The sequence below is a fragment of the Tachysurus fulvidraco genome, chromosome 2, assembly GCF_022655615.1.
Source record: "Tachysurus fulvidraco isolate hzauxx_2018 chromosome 2, HZAU_PFXX_2.0, whole genome shotgun sequence".
Lineage (NCBI taxonomy): Eukaryota > Metazoa > Chordata > Actinopteri > Siluriformes > Bagridae > Tachysurus > Tachysurus fulvidraco.
In genome coordinates this window covers 37,012,649-37,031,636 of record NC_062519.1, presented here as the reverse complement: position 1 = coordinate 37,031,636, position 18,988 = coordinate 37,012,649, and the positions used below count along the sequence as shown (strand labels likewise).

General features: G+C 39.7%; 1 protein-coding gene and 1 long non-coding RNA gene across 3 annotated transcripts; one reads left to right on the top strand and one right to left on the bottom strand.

Moving 5' to 3' along the window:
• The first annotated feature begins 380 nt into the window (after positions 1-380).
• Positions 381-1,287, top strand: LOC125140724. Its single transcript, XR_007139941.1, has 3 exons — positions 381-518; positions 573-590; positions 1,069-1,287. It is a non-coding gene; the product is annotated as an uncharacterized LOC125140724 (long non-coding RNA).
• LOC125140723 lies at positions 896-7,751 on the bottom strand. 2 transcript variants are annotated; one of them, XM_047810051.1, is made up of 18 exons: positions 7,660-7,751; positions 7,190-7,296; positions 6,911-7,049; positions 6,666-6,728; positions 6,398-6,509; positions 6,180-6,282; positions 5,997-6,099; positions 5,734-5,874; positions 5,473-5,644; positions 4,904-4,998; positions 3,779-3,829; positions 3,188-3,566; positions 2,921-3,097; positions 2,659-2,768; positions 2,113-2,152; positions 1,890-1,984; positions 1,346-1,396; positions 896-1,142 (listed from the first exon to the last, which is right to left on the bottom strand). In XM_047810051.1, the coding sequence occupies exons 2-18, from the start codon at positions 7,282-7,284 to the stop codon at positions 1,047-1,049; spliced, it is 2,022 nt and encodes a 673-aa protein (XP_047666007.1). In that variant the 5' UTR covers positions 7,285-7,296; positions 7,660-7,751; the 3' UTR covers positions 896-1,046. The 2 variants fall into 2 exon arrangements, with proteins under 2 accessions (XP_047666007.1, XP_047666008.1); XM_047810052.1 differs by having other exon boundaries at positions 6,911-7,046.
• Between the last annotated feature and the right edge of the window lie 11,237 nt (positions 7,752-18,988).

Here is an 18,988-nt window from a genome sequence, read left to right as displayed (position 1 = left end):
TTTTAATCAGAGTGTCAATTGTTTTTGGAACTGCTTTGTACATTGTAAATGGCAATAAAATATTCTATCACCTGGAAGAACAAATTAAATGATTCAAATGAAATACATTAACAAAAAAAAAAAAAAATTGGGGGTTACAAAGCCATAGGGGTTACAGCATTGAAAATGTGCAGAGAGACACAATTTATGGCTGAAACCAACATTAATTCCAGGATGGTGGGGGGGTTGGGGGGTTGTTATTATTTGTGGGGTCCAGCCATCCTTCTAGATTTGACTCAGTGTAACATTATCGTAAGCTATGTTTAATGATGTTTGTGTTAAGCACATACTCTGTGCTTATTCTGCCCTGATGATGAACTCACTTCAAATGAATTCTGTTTTTATTTGTTTTTAATTTGTATGCAGGATCACAGCTGAAGCGACTCCACTCAACACATCCTCAAGATCCTTGTGGTCCATGGTGCTGATGGAGAGGATCCTGTGGATGTATCCAGCCTTCTTTAAGGCAAAGAGACCTTGTAAGGATGTGGCCGTACTGTTAAAGCTTGCATGCTGCTAATGGGGCTGACCAGCTCCAACTACAACATTAAGTGAGAAAATATCCTTTCATATAGCTCTTCCCCATCAAATTGTGTGTCAAATTGTATATGGTTAATGTACACATTTGTTGTTCCAAACATTTGGAGGTTTTACCAGGTAGCTATACAAAAGATAGTGAATCATTACTTTTTAATGTAGGCAAAATAAACAGTTTAATTTTTGTGTGTGTATGTGCTTTGTAATAAAAGTAGATTACGTTCATAGAGAAAGTGTTTACATTTATTTGGTAACATTTATGAAAAAAGAAAATCTACATAATTGTAAATGTCACATAGAAAAAAATATAATACATGTCCTTAAATAAAATACTAGACATATAAGATTGACTTTATAATATTTATAATATTTTATCATTTTTTCTGTCTGTAAAAAAACATTTGACAACAATTGACTTTGTCAGTGAGAGATGTTTTGGTGCTACTGTGGAATCAATAGTAACGCTGGTGTTATTTCTGGACATCCGTGCAGGGACGTGGTCGCTCCAGGACCGAGATGTAGCAGTTGGACATCTCAAACCAATCAAGGCTGCGTGTCTCTCCAAACTGAAATACCAACAGATACAGTTAGCCCTCAATTGGAATCAATTCTTCTAAACTACTGGAATATGGATGATATAATGGTAATGATTCAGATAGGTTTTGGAATATTTTAGCAGAACCAAATCATCTGGTTCATCAGATGGATGATAATTGAACTCTATGACTTTTCTGCAATTTAAGAAACTTAGAAGTAGAAGTTTACTTACAATGGTGATGAAGTCATTGTCCGGACTTTTTCTCACGTATTTAATTGCAACCTGCACATATATACAAAACATTTATATTGTTATTGTAAAACATGAAAAAAGAACAAATCATAATTTGTACACAGTTGCGATCAGAAATAAACAGAAACTTTTCACATTGGGGAATAAGGTATCGGACTCGCTTAGCCTTGTACTCAAATTTTACCAACATTTTGCTACAAGTCTGACTTTGCAGACGACTGGCAACAACTAATACAATTTATTCATGTTGACCGGACACACAAATGGATTAAGCAATTGATGAAGGTTAAACAATCAAATGAATTGCAGTGGTTTCAATGACATTGTTCAGTTAGTAAACTGTTTCCTAAAAAATATGATTTTTCATTCTGCTGTTTTTCTTTGCCCCAGACAATCAGGCAAGTGCTATTATTTAACCCTGTGATTGTACCACAGGGACATAGATAATATTTAATGCTTTATGATTCCTGCATTCTGATGCTTAGTGTAAATTAACTGTAGATGTCGTGTGCAGTTAAATGACCTGCTTGCCATCCGCATTGCGATATCCTGCACAGACTGTCCCGTAGCCTCCTTCACCCAACATATCTCCAGGAGTGTACAGTGACTCAAACACCTCTGTTAAACAGACAGACAATAATTTAAATCAAGCTGAAATAAGAAAATGCACAGTAACTTTTTACTGTTATACGTTCACTAGGAACACATTATAGCCACATTTCTGTAAATGCTAGATTTTAACATACCCCATGGTGTAATTTGGCTCTCCAGAAGAGGAAGCTGGTCCTAGACAAAGAAAATAGCATTGTACATGTACATAATAAATAATAAAAAGTGTGATAAATATGATTAGTATAAAATAGTATCATATTGGATGTGCCTAATATTTGACTGCATGCAATGCAAGCACTTGATTACTAACAGATGACAGAAATTAATTAAATATATACAGCCTTCACTTTATTATAGATACTGCAAAAAGGTCTACAATTATTCAATTAACAAGTTCTACATATTTGTTAGTATTACTTTGAGCTTATTATTTATATAGCTGCAGATTTCTTTGTGTTAATGGGTTTTAATTTTTACTCAGATTATTTCCTTGAAAACTATTTCAAAATAGATAAAAACTGAATTTTTATTTTTAATCTCTGTGTAATTGTATTTGTGTAATCTAATATAATTAATGCACAGCAATCTCTGTTACAGAGCAGTACAAGTCATGTGATCTGGACTATTATAGCATGTTTTCACTCGATATATTCAGGTCTATTTTCTTCTCACTGTCTCACCTTGACTTTCTTCTGAGGTTCCTCAAACCATTCGTGGCTGAGGATTTCCTCGAACGTGGGACGAACGTAAGGATGTCTGTGTAGACACCACAAGATCAGATCTCGGCAACCTGTGTGTAGTGATGAGAGAGATCTTTAGTTAGAAATTGTAGATAAACTATTTTAATTCTGAAAATCAGTCGATATGATTCATTTATAGTGTAAAGCAGGTTTTCCAGCGTTACTATACATGTCTAAACTTGATGGGTTTTGATTTTCTCACCTCGAGACAAGCCGGGAGCGATTCGCATGTTCCGGTCAATGATGTCATCCTCACAACTGAAGGGCAGGTGTCCACACACCATGTCAAACAGAACAACTCCCAGGCTCCAGATGGTAGCAGGAACACCCAAATATAGTTCCTCACATAACCACTCAGGTGGGCAGTACGCCCAAGTTCCTGTGTAAAAAAGAGAGTAGGAGCACCATCAGCAACATGACAAAAATGGTTCTTTGCTGCATTTCTATCCAATACCTGTTACATGCTTACCTGCAAAACATTTGTAGGGGGTGTCCTGCAGCAAACACCCACAGCCAAAGTCTATCAGCTTTAGCTCCAGCGTTTCTGTGTTGATGAGAATATTCTCTGCCTTGATGTCACGGTGCAGGACACCATGCTCATTGCAATGGCGAGCAGCCTGTACCAACTGACGCATGATTTGTTTCACCAGTGTTTCTGACAGTCGACAATTGTGACCATTCAGGAATTGACGGAGGTCTGTGCAGGGGCTGGGTCTCTCCAAAACCAAGATGTAGCTGTCTGACGTGTCGAACCACTCGAACAGCTCCAACACTTTCTCACATCGAGATGGCTTGGACACCATTTCCATCAGTGCAACCTCCAGAGGAAGGCTGTGTGTCTCTCCAGGCTTAAAATATGAACAGATACACAGCATGAGTGTACCGTGATTACCCCTAAATTATAGCAAATAGAAACGTTACGGTAGAAAGGCTTGGATTAGAACTGACTCAGGTGTCTATTATGGATCATTCATTATTATGTTACCAGAAACAATCAATTTACACATAATTCTATACATAATTCTGTGCAAATATCTAAGAAAGAAATTAAGTTACTTACAATGGTGATGAAAACGTCATTCGTCGTCTTGCCCACATGTTTAATGGCAACCTGTTCACATATACAATATATAATTACATTTTTATAAAGAACCTTAAAAAGACATATGGGTAGTTGACGTGACATGGCTTTTTCACTGTCACAGAAGATAAAACAATTTATTTCACATTTTCATAATTTAGAATACTGTAAATGGTTAAACATTTTCTTGTTTTATATGAATTTGTTGTTTTAATACCCAAGTTAGTTAGTTTTTTTAGAACTTTGAGCCAAATGTCAAAATTGTCCTATGGTGTGACGGTAGACAACATTATTTCATAAATATTACATTTTATAAATAAAGAAAATAATGTTTAAAAATCTTAATGAACACTCCTGGCATAATTGTGCAAGTGTCTATTTCACTAAGTGGCCATCACTTTTCATATACATACATTTGTAGGAATTTCATAAAGTTTGTCACAGAAAAAAATGTCCTTTGGTGTTATGCAAAAACCTAATTTTAATTTGGGCAATATCATGGACAACTACATTTAATTGAAAGACCCCACTCAAGGTCATGTGACTGAAGACCCCTATGAAAACCATGAGAAGTGCACATGGTAAGTATTTCGCTCAGAATTGTTTAAATATTTAACTATGTTTTAAGACCACTGAAGTTAAGTTTTTTGTCCTTTGGTGTGACACCATTCATCTATTCATGGTGAAAATGATTCTAATTAGTACTTTCATGTAAAATAAATATCACTTTAAGAAAATAATGTTTTAATAATGTGAACAATTCTATCTCAAGTATTTATTTTATGTTATTTAATATAATTTCTTAGTACTTTTTAAATGTCACACCATAGGACACATTTACAGTATTGTTGAGTGAAAAAGTGAAAAAAATATGTGGTCATTGACAAAATGAGTGACCAGTACTATTTTCTGAAAATTTCATACTCCACAAATATTTCTGAAATTTTCATACTTCACAAATATATATATTTTTTTCTTAAAAAGTTATGCTTTCCAAAAAAGTACTTTTTCTTGGTCATTTGTCAACTACCCATATACAGTCCACAAGTTGTGATGCATTGTGTTGATTAGTGTAAATTGGCTGTAGACGTGCAGTCCTGTTACCTGTTTACCGTCTGCCTTACGGACTCCTGCACGGACACTCCCGTAGCCTCCTTTACCCAGCAGCTCTCCAGTAGTGTACTGGGACTCAAACACCTCTGTTAAACAAATACACAAGCATTCAGTAACAAATAAGAAGTGTGTTGCCATGTCAATGTCCCAGAGTTCGGTAAGATACCTTATAAATGAGTACCTGCAAAAACACATTTTATACATCCAGTCTTATCAAGAGAACTCTTAAATAACAAATTTACAACTTTCACATTTAAACTTGCAAACATTGCATAATTACTGTCTCTTAACCTTTCAGAGGTTTTGAAAAATCAATCTGAACTAATCTTTTCAGCTCTGATCCCTTCTGTCTTTTACCCAAAAACTAATGTAGGTTTTATGTAAACATGACCATATTAGATTCAAACTTTTTAATAAACCATTAGATGGTGCAAGTATATAAAACTATTAGACTATTTTAACATATTAAAGATCTGACAGATTTGTGCTCCAAATCATTACTGTACATTCCTTTCTGTTTGATTCTTAAGGGTTTTGGTCCAAATGGTAGATGAACATACCCCAGGTTTTATCATGGCGTTCCTCACGTGGACGCTGGAGATTGAACACCACACTATACATTAGGCTACCTTCTGGGGTCATCGGCATAAACACTTTATCTGCGTACAGTTGACGAAGATTTAGCAGCCACTCTGGTTCTTTTCCCTTCCCTTGGTGTAGCGTCTCTGAAAGCTACAAGGCAATCAGGGGAAGAAAACTGGCTAAATATTTTGCATATAATAACTTGGAACTACTTCACAAATATTGATAATTCTATTTACCGCAATGGTCAGTTTCATCGTGGTCTTTGAGATTTCTTGTGGAAAGGAAGCAATTGCTGTAGCGATGGTCTGGCAGTACTCAAAGGCTTGGTCGAAAAGGCCAAACTCAAATAGCCTGATGGCGTGATAGGACTTGAAGCTCTACGATAGACAGACAGAGTTATTCTTTCTTTGTAAAAAGGTTCTTGCTTAAATTTGTACACTATAAAAAGAATATAACAAAATTGTAAGAAATATTAAGAAATAAAAAGAGAAAGTCCAACCTGGAAGTTTGGCTGAGCGAACCCTGTGGTCAGCCAACATACGTATTCGTATACCTCAGTTTTTTCAATCGCTTCCCTCATGGCTGATTGGCTGATTCCCAGTCTGCACAACGACAAAGGTTTTTCAATAGCAAGTCAAAAATTAATCATACACACTCTCTCACACAAGCACACACCCAATACCTGTCACAGCCAATGAGCTCGAAGCTGGATCTCTCTAAAATCTGCAGCTCCTCCATTGCAACTATGTAACACAGCTGTGCAGCATGGGTCAGTCCTTTGGAGTCTGCAGATGAAAGACCAAACATACATGTAAGGATTTGGGTTCATGGAACAGTCCAGTGTTTACGACATAATTACAACATGTGAAGTTAATAAAATATTGTTACTGTCGTCCATACCAAGGTCCTGTCCCATTTGAATCACATCATTCAGTATCTGGTCTTTTGGGTTGTCAGAGCATAAAAGTTTCGCCAGCGGAAGACACCAGCTATCTTGATTGTTAACCCCTAGCTGAAACAGGAATTGGCACATTAGTGAGCGAAATATAAAGCAAAAACAATGACAGTATAAAAAACTGACAGATAGTGATGCTGATGTATTAATAAACAAAGGTATAACTAATATCGTTACAAGACTTCAAAAATAAATATAAAAAAAAAATTATACCAGTTTCTTCAGAAGTCTGTAGTTCTTAAACAGGAGCACAGCGACTTCAGCCAGCAGTGTGTTCTGTAGAAGAAACATCTTTAACTTCCATACCTACTCTAGGTACAGTATAATTATTCATTCATGTGCTTACAATTCAGACCAATTTTGAGTTTTTGCAGATAAAATCTCTTGCTGCTTTCATCATGAATAATTTTGATTAAACCACAATGGTCAGTTTAGACACAAGCAAATAAAACACTTACTCCATTTTGGTTGCAACGCAGCTCCATAAGCTTCCAGAAGAAATAGGCTTCCTTTTGGTTGGGTTCCTCCACATGCTGTAGGCACTCCTGGGATTTTCTCTCGATAAACTGCATCACATCCTCCTTCTGGGTCTTACTGCTGTAATAGATGGATATGGATTACTGAACATAGACTTTGACCACCTTATGACGTGTGTGTGTGTGTGTGTGTGTGTGTGTGTGTGTGTGTGTGTGTGTGTGTGTGTGTGTAAATATCTGAGAGGAGAAAAAAGGACTCACCTCATCAGAGGGCCAGGAAAAGAGATGTTTTCCCCTTCAGGCAGGTAGTTGCCTCTATCCTCTGGTGCCAAACGTTCCAGAGAAGTTATTCTCATTTTTGATGTAAACTGTGGAATAAATATATTTGTTTGTTGATTTATTTGCTGTTTTTATATGGTTAATGTTGTGTTTAAATTATTTTGTCCGCCTCTGGACAAATCCATCAGCCTCGTAGACGATATTCACTTGTGATTTGCATAAATCTGAGACTTTTTCAGCTTTTTTCCCTTCTCCTCTGCACATGATATGCACCAGTGTCCATAATAAATACATATGAGGCGGAAACCAAAAAGCGAAACGAGCCGGATTGTCTTTGTGGATTTTACTCAAGAGTAAATTGTCATTTAGGATGAGAAAACCTTTAGGACTAATGTAATATCATTGTATTCTATTTTCTACTCATTTTCCTGTAGGGTTTACTGACTTCTTACCTTAGCGGACGGAGTTTCGATGATCACTTTCTCTGCTCAAGTCGCGCTTTGAGTTGATGCTCAGATAACTTCTTCTTCTATCATTTTCAAATATAACATCAGCGTTACTATAGATACCACAGTAGCGCCAAAACATCTGTCTCTGACGTCACTGACGTCACGTTTTAAAAGTAATATCCAGTGAACTGAGCATAACCAGACCGTATAATGCACACACGTAAGTAAAGTAAAATTCAAAGTAAAATTCATTATGTACACACATTTTTACTAATCAGTGGCGTGCAGGTGGGGTTTCAGTCAGGGCTTTCAGTAAGCATGTAAACCACATACATACTGTAACACTCTGTTACAGCTAACGCAGCCATGTTGCAAATAATGCGCATATTCGGCTGCACATACAGGCACTCAGCAACATGACAGCTGATCAACAATTAGCCTAAAACAGTATGCTAGGTAAGAGGTGGGTTGAATTCAGACTAAATCCCTGCATGTATGTAATCCCTCATAGTGTCCCATTCACAATGTCCTTTTTTGACAAAGCGTTCAATAACGTCATCGTGCAGTTGTCCTTTTGCTTCAGCTGATTGAATAATTCTTTCTCAATAGAGAGACAGGCCAAAGAAGACAGCACTGATTGTCCAGTTGTGGCTCCTTGTGTAGGTTTTACTTCCAGTTTGAGAGCCGAAAACGAGCGTTGCACAGAGGCTGCAGACACTGGTATTGTTAGGATCAGGCATGTGAGTGTGTAAAGTTCTGTCATACTGTCTGCAAGGCCTGTCGTCCTCAGAAAATTCAGGAGATCGCTTACACTTTACCGCGAAAGTTTGACATGCTATACATGACTTTGAGCTGAGCTTTGAGCCTGTACAGGTCAAACTGGTGCACCGTATAGTTCTCCATCCTGAGCTCTGCGTCTGGAAATGTCTGTCCACACTGTCAAAGCCACAATCATTCCATGTCCCTTTACTCGTATTAAAAAGTAAACACGGCCAACAAAATAACTTCTTGTGCTGGGTGCTAGCTGTTAGCCACTCATAGCGCTCATAATTGCAATCTTTAAAATGGCGCACAAAACCTTTGCCGCCTTGTTATTGAATCCAGTTTGGGTGTAGGTCTTTCTTTCTCAACTATTTCACTTTCGTCTGCAAAAGTGTACCTTGAAAAGGCGTTTTAAGATGTCAGCGTTTTAAGATGACAGCAGTTGTCATTTTCTTTGAAATTCACCATAGATATCTACACTGTCGCCTTGAGTACTGCAGTTCATTGGAACGAATGCGTCAATAGAGCCGCCATCTTGGAACGGGGACCCCCCTCCTCTTTAATGCATCAGCGTCGATGTAGGCAAAGGTCTAAAGGAAATAAAAGCACCATAAATCGTCATGAATGCGATTTACTATTTTTTTTTTGTTCGTTCCAACGAGGTCAGACACTTATTTATCATTGAGTCCTGAGAAAAATTAAGATTTTGATATTAAGATGATCTACTTTTTCAAAATATAATGCATAGTGCTAGTAGGTCTACGTTTATTAGTGCAGAGTATGAACCTTAGCGACATGGTGTTGTCTCAACTTATGAAAGGTACAGACAACCAGTGAAATTAAGCTAAATTTAAGCTAGGTGTAGATATTTATGGAAATAAACGAAACTGATTTCACGTTCATACGCTGGAAATGTACGACAGACGTTAGGGGTAGCGCTGGGCACGTCGCTATACCCAGAGGGACGTGCTGTCAATAAACGTCAAAAATTGATTGGTTGATTTTCTGTCACTAATGCTTGTAACAAATCAGATGTGTTGTCCTTCAATAAAAGCCTATAGCAATATCTGTAGAGCTGGTCCAAGCTGTGTAAGCTGACTTTTTGAGGATACTCCAGTTCAACCTTAACAAAACTAACGAATTTTGCAATTTTGATTAAAAAATTAAAAAAATATTTTTATAGGGCCAGCAGAGAAAGCCCTGCTGGTCCTGACGGCCCACCACTGACCCACACTCACCCCAGCCATTTACAGATAAGACTGGACACCCTGGTGTAAAAGACTGTCAGAGATGCACTACTGCAGGCTGTAACTGCAGAGTCTATACTAATGTTAATTCATCACATCACTATGCCACCTAGTGGCTAATTTATGCTGTTAAAACAGCACCAATGTTGTAACAGGTTATAAACAGACAGTACTTAAGTTCATGGTCAAACTCACACTTTTGTGACATTTGATGAATTTGCTAATGTTTGCTATATAAGCATCAACTTATGGAGAAAAGGCATTTTTGTAGTGCAGTCAATTTACTGTCTAGTGCATAGTAAACAAGTATAACAGTAAACAACATAAAGCCCCCAGTTCTGCTATAAGTCCATACAACAAACCATATTGTATTCCTAGTATCTAGTACTACTATTCTAAAACATGGAAGTCTCATACACAACTTGTTAGCTAAAAAATATTAATCGGATATCAGGTGATTTATTATACATCAAAAATTTCATAGCATCTAAAAACTCTTACAGGAGTACATCCTCATCACAGCATTCTTTATCATAATCATTTTGAAAATAAATTATATTTCCATGTTCCAGTTTAACATGTCTTAAATAAGAGTTTTTCCAGAGGGATATCGAGCAGTTACAGAAGCAGAAGAAGAAATATTGAACTAATATTTATGGAAATTGCCTTGTGGTCGTTTAGGGGAGTAACAAGTATTTCAACTGACACATTCTCTTTTAAGAAGCTCACAGAGATTAACCAGAAATGTTATCATTATGATGATTATAAATGATTTTTTTTTCATTTAGTTTGACCCCATTGTTCTAATTTCGTAGTTTTAAAGTTCATATGTGGTCATTGTGCCAGGGTGCAAGTTTTTTCTTTTAAGTGGAACTACAATATCTTTGGTGTAGTAATCAAGTTCTATAGTGTCAGATAGTGCTCCAATCATGGATGATAATTCTGGGAGACTTAATAAATCTCTCGGCAGTAGCAAACGTAAATGGCAAATTTGCCACGTCACTATATTTAATCTGTATTTATATTTAATCATCAATATATTTAATCTGAGGTTTAGAATGAGACCAAGAGTGTGACATCCTTTATTAGTGGGTATTATTACATTCTGGTTAAGCCCTACTAAATCTAAGATCTAAACAACTGCTGTTTTCAGAGGGTCTTCTAACTTATCAAGTCTCCCACAATTTATGCTTTGTCTAAAGAAAAAAAAGTAGGTTTGAAATGAAATCGGCAAATTCCAATCCAATGAGCCATCAGACATCAGCGAGCAATCAGACACCTAAACAAGCCTTACAGCTTCTGGAGCAGAGTCATTTGGAGTAATGAGACCAAGAGGATTCAACGGCCTACGGTGACAAGACATCCCCACTGTAAAGCATGGTGGATCTCTCATGTTTTCAAATTTAAATTTATTTATATAGCACTTTTAACAATGGACATTGTTACAGCTTTACATAAACATCAAACAAAAAGTTAAAATAAAGATTAATATAACTGTAGTGAGTCCGTCTGTGTTTTCTTTTTTGTCTGTCTGCTGCCTTGCCCTGTTAATTGTTTGCTCCGCCCACTCATTGCTTATCATGGACACTAATTGCATTCCATCTCTTCCCCAGGTGTTTTGTCTTTGTCTCTGATTGTCTCTGCTTTGTGATTGGTTCCTGTTTACTACATTTACTCTGTCTGTTCACTTCCCTGGTGTTGGTCGTTTTTGGTGTTTGGTGTATGCTGTTCTCTGCTCCCTGTTCTCTGCTCCCTGTTCTCTGCTCCCTGTTCTCTGCTCCCTGTTCTCTGCTCCCTGTTCTCTGCTCCCTGTTCTCTGCTCAGTGTTATGACCTGTTTTGCCTGCCTGTTTCTGTTTTGTTCCGTGTTCTGCCTTGTGTTGCCTGCCTGTTCATCTGTGTTTTGTTCATTAAGCAGAAAACTGCATTTGGATCCCCACTCGCCTTTTGTCTCACCGTGTCACAGATCCAGCAGAAATCCTGTGTTGTCTATGTCAGGAGGACTCCCCGGTCGAGGAATATACGGAGGTTTTCGTGGACCTGTGCAATCAGGTCAACTTTGACGAGAAGGCTCTCAAAGCCATTTTCAAGCACGGACTTAAGGACATCCTACGATACTTGATGCCGTCTACCCGAGAGATGAAATCATTCTCAGAGTTTGTCAACTTGGCGTTGCTCCTGGGCGGGTCCACACTAAGCTTGAGCAGTGTAGAGACGGAAGCCGGCCGTAAATATTTTTTTGGGGGGGGGCAGCAAGCATCGGGGTCCGTGGGCTACAGAGTGGAATCGGCCACGGACGCCCGAATGCCCCACAGTGCCTCCGTCCAGGCCAGTCCCGTGCACACCCGTGATTGAGCCAGTTATCATGGCTACCGTACCGGCGAGCTCGGCTGAGGTCCGTGCTAACCGGCTGGTCTCCAAACTGGCGGATACCCCGATAAGGTCGGCTCGGGCGGCCGGCATCCCTAAGCCGCCAGCTGGACCAGCCAGGTCGCCGGAACCAGCCGGATCGACGGAACCTGCTGAACCGACTGGGTCGCCGGGAACCGACTGGGTCGACGGAACCTGCTGAACCGACTGGGTCGATGGAACCTGCCGAACTGCCCGGGTCGAGGGAACCGACCGGGTCGACGGAACCTACCAAACCGACCGGGTCGACGGAACCTGCCGAACCGACCGGGTCGACTGAACCAGCCGAGCCGACGGAACCGGCCGAATCGGCCGGGTCGACCGAAATGACTGAGTCGGAGAGCGCAGTCGACATCGTGACACCCAAACTGCCTGAACTCTCTGCCTGGCCTGAACCTATGTCCATAGCACCACCCTGGCTGCCAACTCCGTTATAGTCTCTGGCTCCGCCTCCAGCACCAGCCTGGTCTCCGGTCCTACTCTGGTCTCTGGCTCCGCCTCCTGCACCACCCTGGTTTCCGGTCCTGCTCTGGTCCCTGGCTCCACAAGTAAATACGATGTCAAGAATTAAAGTGTAGACTCAAGATAACTCGGAATTGAATAAAAAATACTCAGCCAGGCATATAAATTGGAAGATGCGAGAGCTTCCTGTGTGCAGCTTGCTTCCTGTGTGCAGCTTGCTTCCCAATCCTAATCCTATGCTCTAATACATGCACATTATCATCTAGTGCTTGCTAAGATTATGAACAGCAGTTATAATCACACCCTCTAGTGTTACCTAAATGAGGATGGGTTGGCTCGCTCCCACCCTGCTCTCCTCCATGTCCTTTCTCATCTTTTAGAAGCAAGTGATATACAATAAATAAATAAATAAACAGGTTAAATAGTCCGCTTCTAGCCGGCTAGCACAACTAGCCTGTTAGCTCGGCTACCGCTACTACAATCTGTTGTACTTGCTCTGTAACATCATGTCGGTTACGTCTCTGCCTTTGAGCGCAGTTGAGGACGCATTGGAGCTGCACTCGGTAGAAACTCCAGCTGGTTGCTGTGGAGAAGCAGGCCGAGCTGCGGGAGCGGAAAGCCGAGCTGGAAGCTCCCCGGTCGGTCGCTCACCTGTCTCAGGTAAACTCCCAGGATGTTATTACCACTCCCTCCACCTCTACCCCGCGTGTATCTCTGTCCAGGCCAAACACACCGATGAAGTGGCCTGCCCAGGAGCTGTTCACTCCGGCGCCAGGACACCGCAGGCCCTGGGTGCAGCAGCGGAGGACGCGTGCCGGTCCCCGGCCGAGGACCTCTCCCCCTCCACCACCGCCGGTCTTCGAGATCCCCACACGGAACCGCTTTGCCCCCCTTCGCAAGACGGACTGCGACAATGTGATCATCGGAGACTCCATCGTCCGCCACGTCCGTGCTACGGTGGCTAAAGGTAAGGCTCGCACTCACTGCTTACCTGGTGCTCGTGTTCTTGATGTCTCTGCACAGGTACCTAGAGTCGTGAGCAGAAACACCAGAGCTGTGGTTCTTCATGTCGGCTCGAATGACACCAGCCTGAGGCAGTCGGAGATCCTGAAGAGGGACTTCAACACCCTGGTGGAGACAGGTTCGCAGCACAGTGCCCACGACGAGGATCATCGTGTCTGGACCGCTTCCAACGTACCAGCGAGGAATTGAAAGGTTCAGTAGACTTTTTGCTTTAAATGAATGGTTACAGTCATGGTGTCAGGCTCAGAAACTACTCTTTATCGATAATTGGAATGTTTTCTGGGAGCGTCCTAGGCTATTCCGTGTTGACGGCCTGCACCCCAGCAGAGTTGGAGCGGAGATCCTCTCGGACCACATCTCCAGGGCGCTGAACACCATACGACTAGTAAACTACTCTTTAAATTTAAATCTCAATAGCCATCCTTCACCTCAGCAAATTGACACAGAAAATGCACGCATAGCTCACCCCATAGAAACTGTGTCTGTTCCCCGAGCAGTGAGATCCAGTCTGTTCCCCGAGCAGTGAGAAAAAGTAAATACACGAGAAGTTCTCGAAATAATCTTACTGTAATTAGACCAGAAAAATGCCAAAGAAAAACAGTTCTTAAGGTTTGGACTTCTGAACATTAGATCGCTTGCACCCAAAGCACTTATTGTAAATGAAATGATCTTAGATAATAGCCTTACTGCACTCTGCCTCACCGAAACTTGGATTAAACCAAATGAATACATCAGTCTAAATGAGTCTACACCATCAGGATATATCTATAAGCACGAGCCTCGTCTGACTGGTCGTGGAGGTGGTGTCGCCACTATCCTTAGTGATTACCTCACTGTTACCCAGAGAACACAGCATAGATTTAGTTCTTTTGAAGTGCTCGTCTTTAATGTTACACTATCGCACATGCACACGAAGAAATCCCTGATGTCTCTTGCTCTAGCGACCGTGTACAGACCCCCAGGGCCCTACACAGTTTTTCTTAGAGATTTCACAGATTTTCTCTCAGACCTATTGGTTAACTTTGACAAAGCATGAATTGTACGAGACTTTAACATTCATGTTGACGACACAAACGACGCTTTAGGACTCACATTTATGGACTTACTAAACTCACTTGGGCTCAAACAAAACATCACTAGTGCAACTCATCGACGTAACCACACACTAGATTTAATAATATCACACAGAATAGAAGTCACTGATATAGATATCATACCTCAAAGTGATGACATCACAGACCATTACCTCATAATGTACTCACTACCTATAGAACAGACTAACTGTGTCTCACCACGTTATCGACTCGGTAGAACCATTACTCCGACCACCAAAGACAGATTCACAAATAACCTGCCTGATCTGTCCGGACTTCTTACTGTACCCTCAAACTCAAACGACCTACTGTAGATGCAATGACTAAAAGCATAGACGCTATATTCACTAGCACATTAGACACTGTTGCCCCAGTAAGATTACAGAATGTTAGAGATAAAACACTTGCACCATGGTATAATAGTCATACTCACACCCTCAAGAGGGAGACCCGTAACCTCGAACGGAAATGGAGAAAAACTAAGAATTGCGTATAAGGACAGTATGTCCAGCTACAGACAGGCTCTAAAAGCTGCTAGGGCTGAGCACCTGAGCAAACTCATAGAAAATAACCAGAACAATCCCAGGTTTTTATTTAGCACAGTGGCTAGTTTAACAAAAAATCAGAAATCTGAACACACTATTCCATCACATTTCAGTAGTGAGGACTTTATGAGATTCTTCACTGATAAAATCGAAAGTATCAGGAATAAAATAGGTGACGCTCAACATATGAGAGCAACCAGTGACACAATCTCACCTAAGGCTTTACACAGATTTACAAGTACAGGACAGGGTTAGGGTTAAGGTTAGTTAGATAAACTTATTACTACAGCTAAATCAACAACATGTTCACTAGACCCCATCCCAACTAAACTACTGAAAGAAGTGTTACAGTACATAAAGCTGGTGAGCCTCCTCTTCTTAATATCATTAACTCCTCGTTATTTTTAGGTTACGTCCCGAAGTCTTTTAAGTTGACAGTTATTAGGCCACTCATCAAAAAACCTAACTAAGATCCTAATGAACTATCAAATTACAGACCTATCTCACACCTTCCGTTTATGTCTAAAATACTTGAAAAGGTTGTGTCTGTTCAACTGAGCTCCTTCTTACAGGAGAGCAACATCCTTGAAGAGTTTCAGTCAGGCTTCAGGCTCCATCATAGCACAGAAACTGCACTTGTTAAAGTTACAAACGACTTGTTCTTAGCTTCGGACCAAAACTGTATGTCACTATTAGTTCTACTTGACCTTAGTGCTGCATTTGACACTATAGACCACAACATTCTTCTAGATCGCTTACAAAATTACACAGGTATTTATGGTCAGGCTTTAAGCTGGTTTAGATCCTACCTGTCTGACCGATACCATTTTGTAGAATTAAATGGTGAATCCTCCAGTTTACTACCAGTTAATTATGGGGTCCCTCAAGGATCAGTTCTAGGACCTCTGCTTTTCTCTATATACATGCTTCCATTAGGGAACATTATTAGAAGACATGGGATTAGTTTCCATTGTTATGCTGATGACACACAGATATCTCATCAAAACCAGATGAAATAGCCACAGTGTCCAAATTAACTCAGTGCCTTAGAGAGATAAAAGACTGGATGAGCTGCAACTTTCTATTGTTAAACTCCGATAAGACAGAAATACTACTCATAGGTCCAAAAACCAATGCACAGAAACTCTCACAACTTAACTCCCATTTAGAGGGATGTACTGTTACTAGTAGCTCGACAGTGAAAGACCTTGGTGTTATATTAGACAGCAACTTGTCTTTTAAAAATCATATCGCTCATACTACCAAAACAGCCTTCTTCCACCTTAGAAACATTGCCAAGCTGAGAAACATCCTGTCTGTATCTGATGCTGAGAAGCTAGTTCATGCGTTCATAACCTCTAGACTGGACTATTGTAATGCATTACTAGGTGGTTGTCCTGCATCTTTAATAAATAGGTTACAGTTAGTCCAAAATGCAGCTGCCAGAGTTCTCACTAGGACAAGAAAGTATGACCATATAACCCCAATTTTATCATCTCTACACTGACTATCTGTTAAGTTTAGAATTGACTACAAAATGCTTCTATTTACGTACAAGGCTCTTAATGGTTTAGCTCCCATGTATCTAACTAGTCTTCTAACACGTTACAATCCTTCACGCTCTCTGAGATCACAAAACTCAGGACTTCTGGTAGTTCCCAGAATATCTAAGTCTACTAAAGGTGGTAGAGCGTTTTCTTATTTAGCTCCCAAACTTTGGAATAGTCTTCCTGATAGTGTTCGGGGCGCAGACACACTCTCCCAGTTTAAACGTAGATGAAAAACTCATCTCTTTAGTCAGGCGTACACATAATACATCCCATAATATCATGCACCAGTACATCAGACCGGCACGTTTTTATGAACAGCAGATGTGTTAATCCCTTTCCACTGCTTCTCTCTTTGTACCTATCCCGAGGCATCCAGGACACTGTACCAGCTCCCAACGTCCTCTGTGGGACGAAGCCTTTGGACGTCCACTGAGCCGAGGCCGACTCTAAGAATCCTGAGACATCTCCAGTTAGACTCTGTGGTACTCAGGAGATCAAAAGTCCTTGAACCTCACACCAATACAGCATTTAACTGACTGTATATTACAATCACACCCCCAGTGTCACCCATATGAGGATGGGTTCCACCTTGGTCCAGTTCCTCTCAAGGTTTCTTCCTTTACCAATTTAAGGGAGTTTTTCCATGCCCCTGCTGCCTGAGTCACCTCAGACTTGCTCATAGGGGAATAAATACATACACACTGTGAACTATATACAACTAATAATAATCTAGAATTTTTATTCTGTTAATTCTTATTTCTTTTATTATTCGTTAATTCCTTTATCATTAATTATGTCTACCTTCTGCTCTGTGTTTATGTTCTGTAAAGCTGCTTTGTGACAATGTCTATTGTAAAAAGCGCTATACAAATAAACTTGAATTGAATTGAATTGAATTGAATTGAGGATTATGGGAGTATTATTTGTACGCCTGAATAGAGAGAGGTTTTTAACCTACATTTACTGGGAAGATGTGTCTGAGTCCCAGGAAAGCTATTCCAAAGTTTAGTAGCTAAATACAAAAACACACTACCATCTTTAGTAGATTTTGATATTCTGGGAACTACCAGAAGTCCTGAGATTTGTGATCTCAGAGAGAGTGAAGGATTGTGTAGTGTGTTAGAAGACTGGTTAGATAAATGGGAACAACCATTTAGAGCCTTGAACATAAGTAGCAGCAGTTTTTAATCAATTCAAAATTTAAAAGGTAGCCAATATAAAGACGATAAAATTGGTGTTTTATGATCATTTATGAACATTGTCCTGGTAAGAACTCTGGCAACTGCATTTTGAACTAACTAATGGTAGCTATTTATTGAAGATGCAGGACAACCACCTAGTAATGCATTCCAAAGTCCAGTCTGAAAATCATTAATGCATGAACTAGCTTCTCAGCACCAGATTAAGATAGGATGTTTCTTAGCTTAGCAATATTTCTGAGGTGGAAGAAGGCTGTTTTAGTAATATGGGAGATATGATTTTCAAAAGAAAAATTGCTGTCTAATATAACACCCAGGTCTTGCATTGTTGAGCTAATAGTTAAAGTACATCCCTCCAAATGGAAGTTGAGCTTCTGTGTACCGGTTTTTGGACCGATAAGTAGTATTTCTGCCTTGTTAATATTTAACAACAGAAAATGACAGGTCATTCAACCTTTTATCTCTTGAATATACTCAGTTAATTTAGACAATTTAGATATTTCATCTGGATTTGGTAAGATATATAACTGGGTATCGTCAGGAACCTAATCCCATGCCTTCTAAAGATGTTTCCTAAGGGAAACATGTATATTGACAAAAGCAGAGGTCCTAGAACTGATTCTCCATTTAAATTTACAAAATGGTATCGATCAGACAGGTAGAATCTAAACCATCAGCATGTTTTTGAGATTTGTTACACCTATCAAAATCAGAATGACTTTTTTTCCTAGATATTTGACAAGAAAACATTTAATGTTTTCGATGTTCTATTGTGAATGTATGAGATTTGCAAATGATTGCATTCTGTTTTTTTACATTTTAATCAGAGTGTCAATTGTTTTTGGAACTGCTTTGTACATTGTAAATGGCAATAAAATATTCTATCACCTGGAAGAACAAATTAAATGATTCAAATGAAATACATTAACAAAAAAAAAAAAAAATTGGGGGTTACAAAGCCATAGGGGTTACAGCATTGAAAATGTGCAGAGAGACACAATTTATGGCTGAAACCAACATTAATTCCAGGATGGTGGGGGGG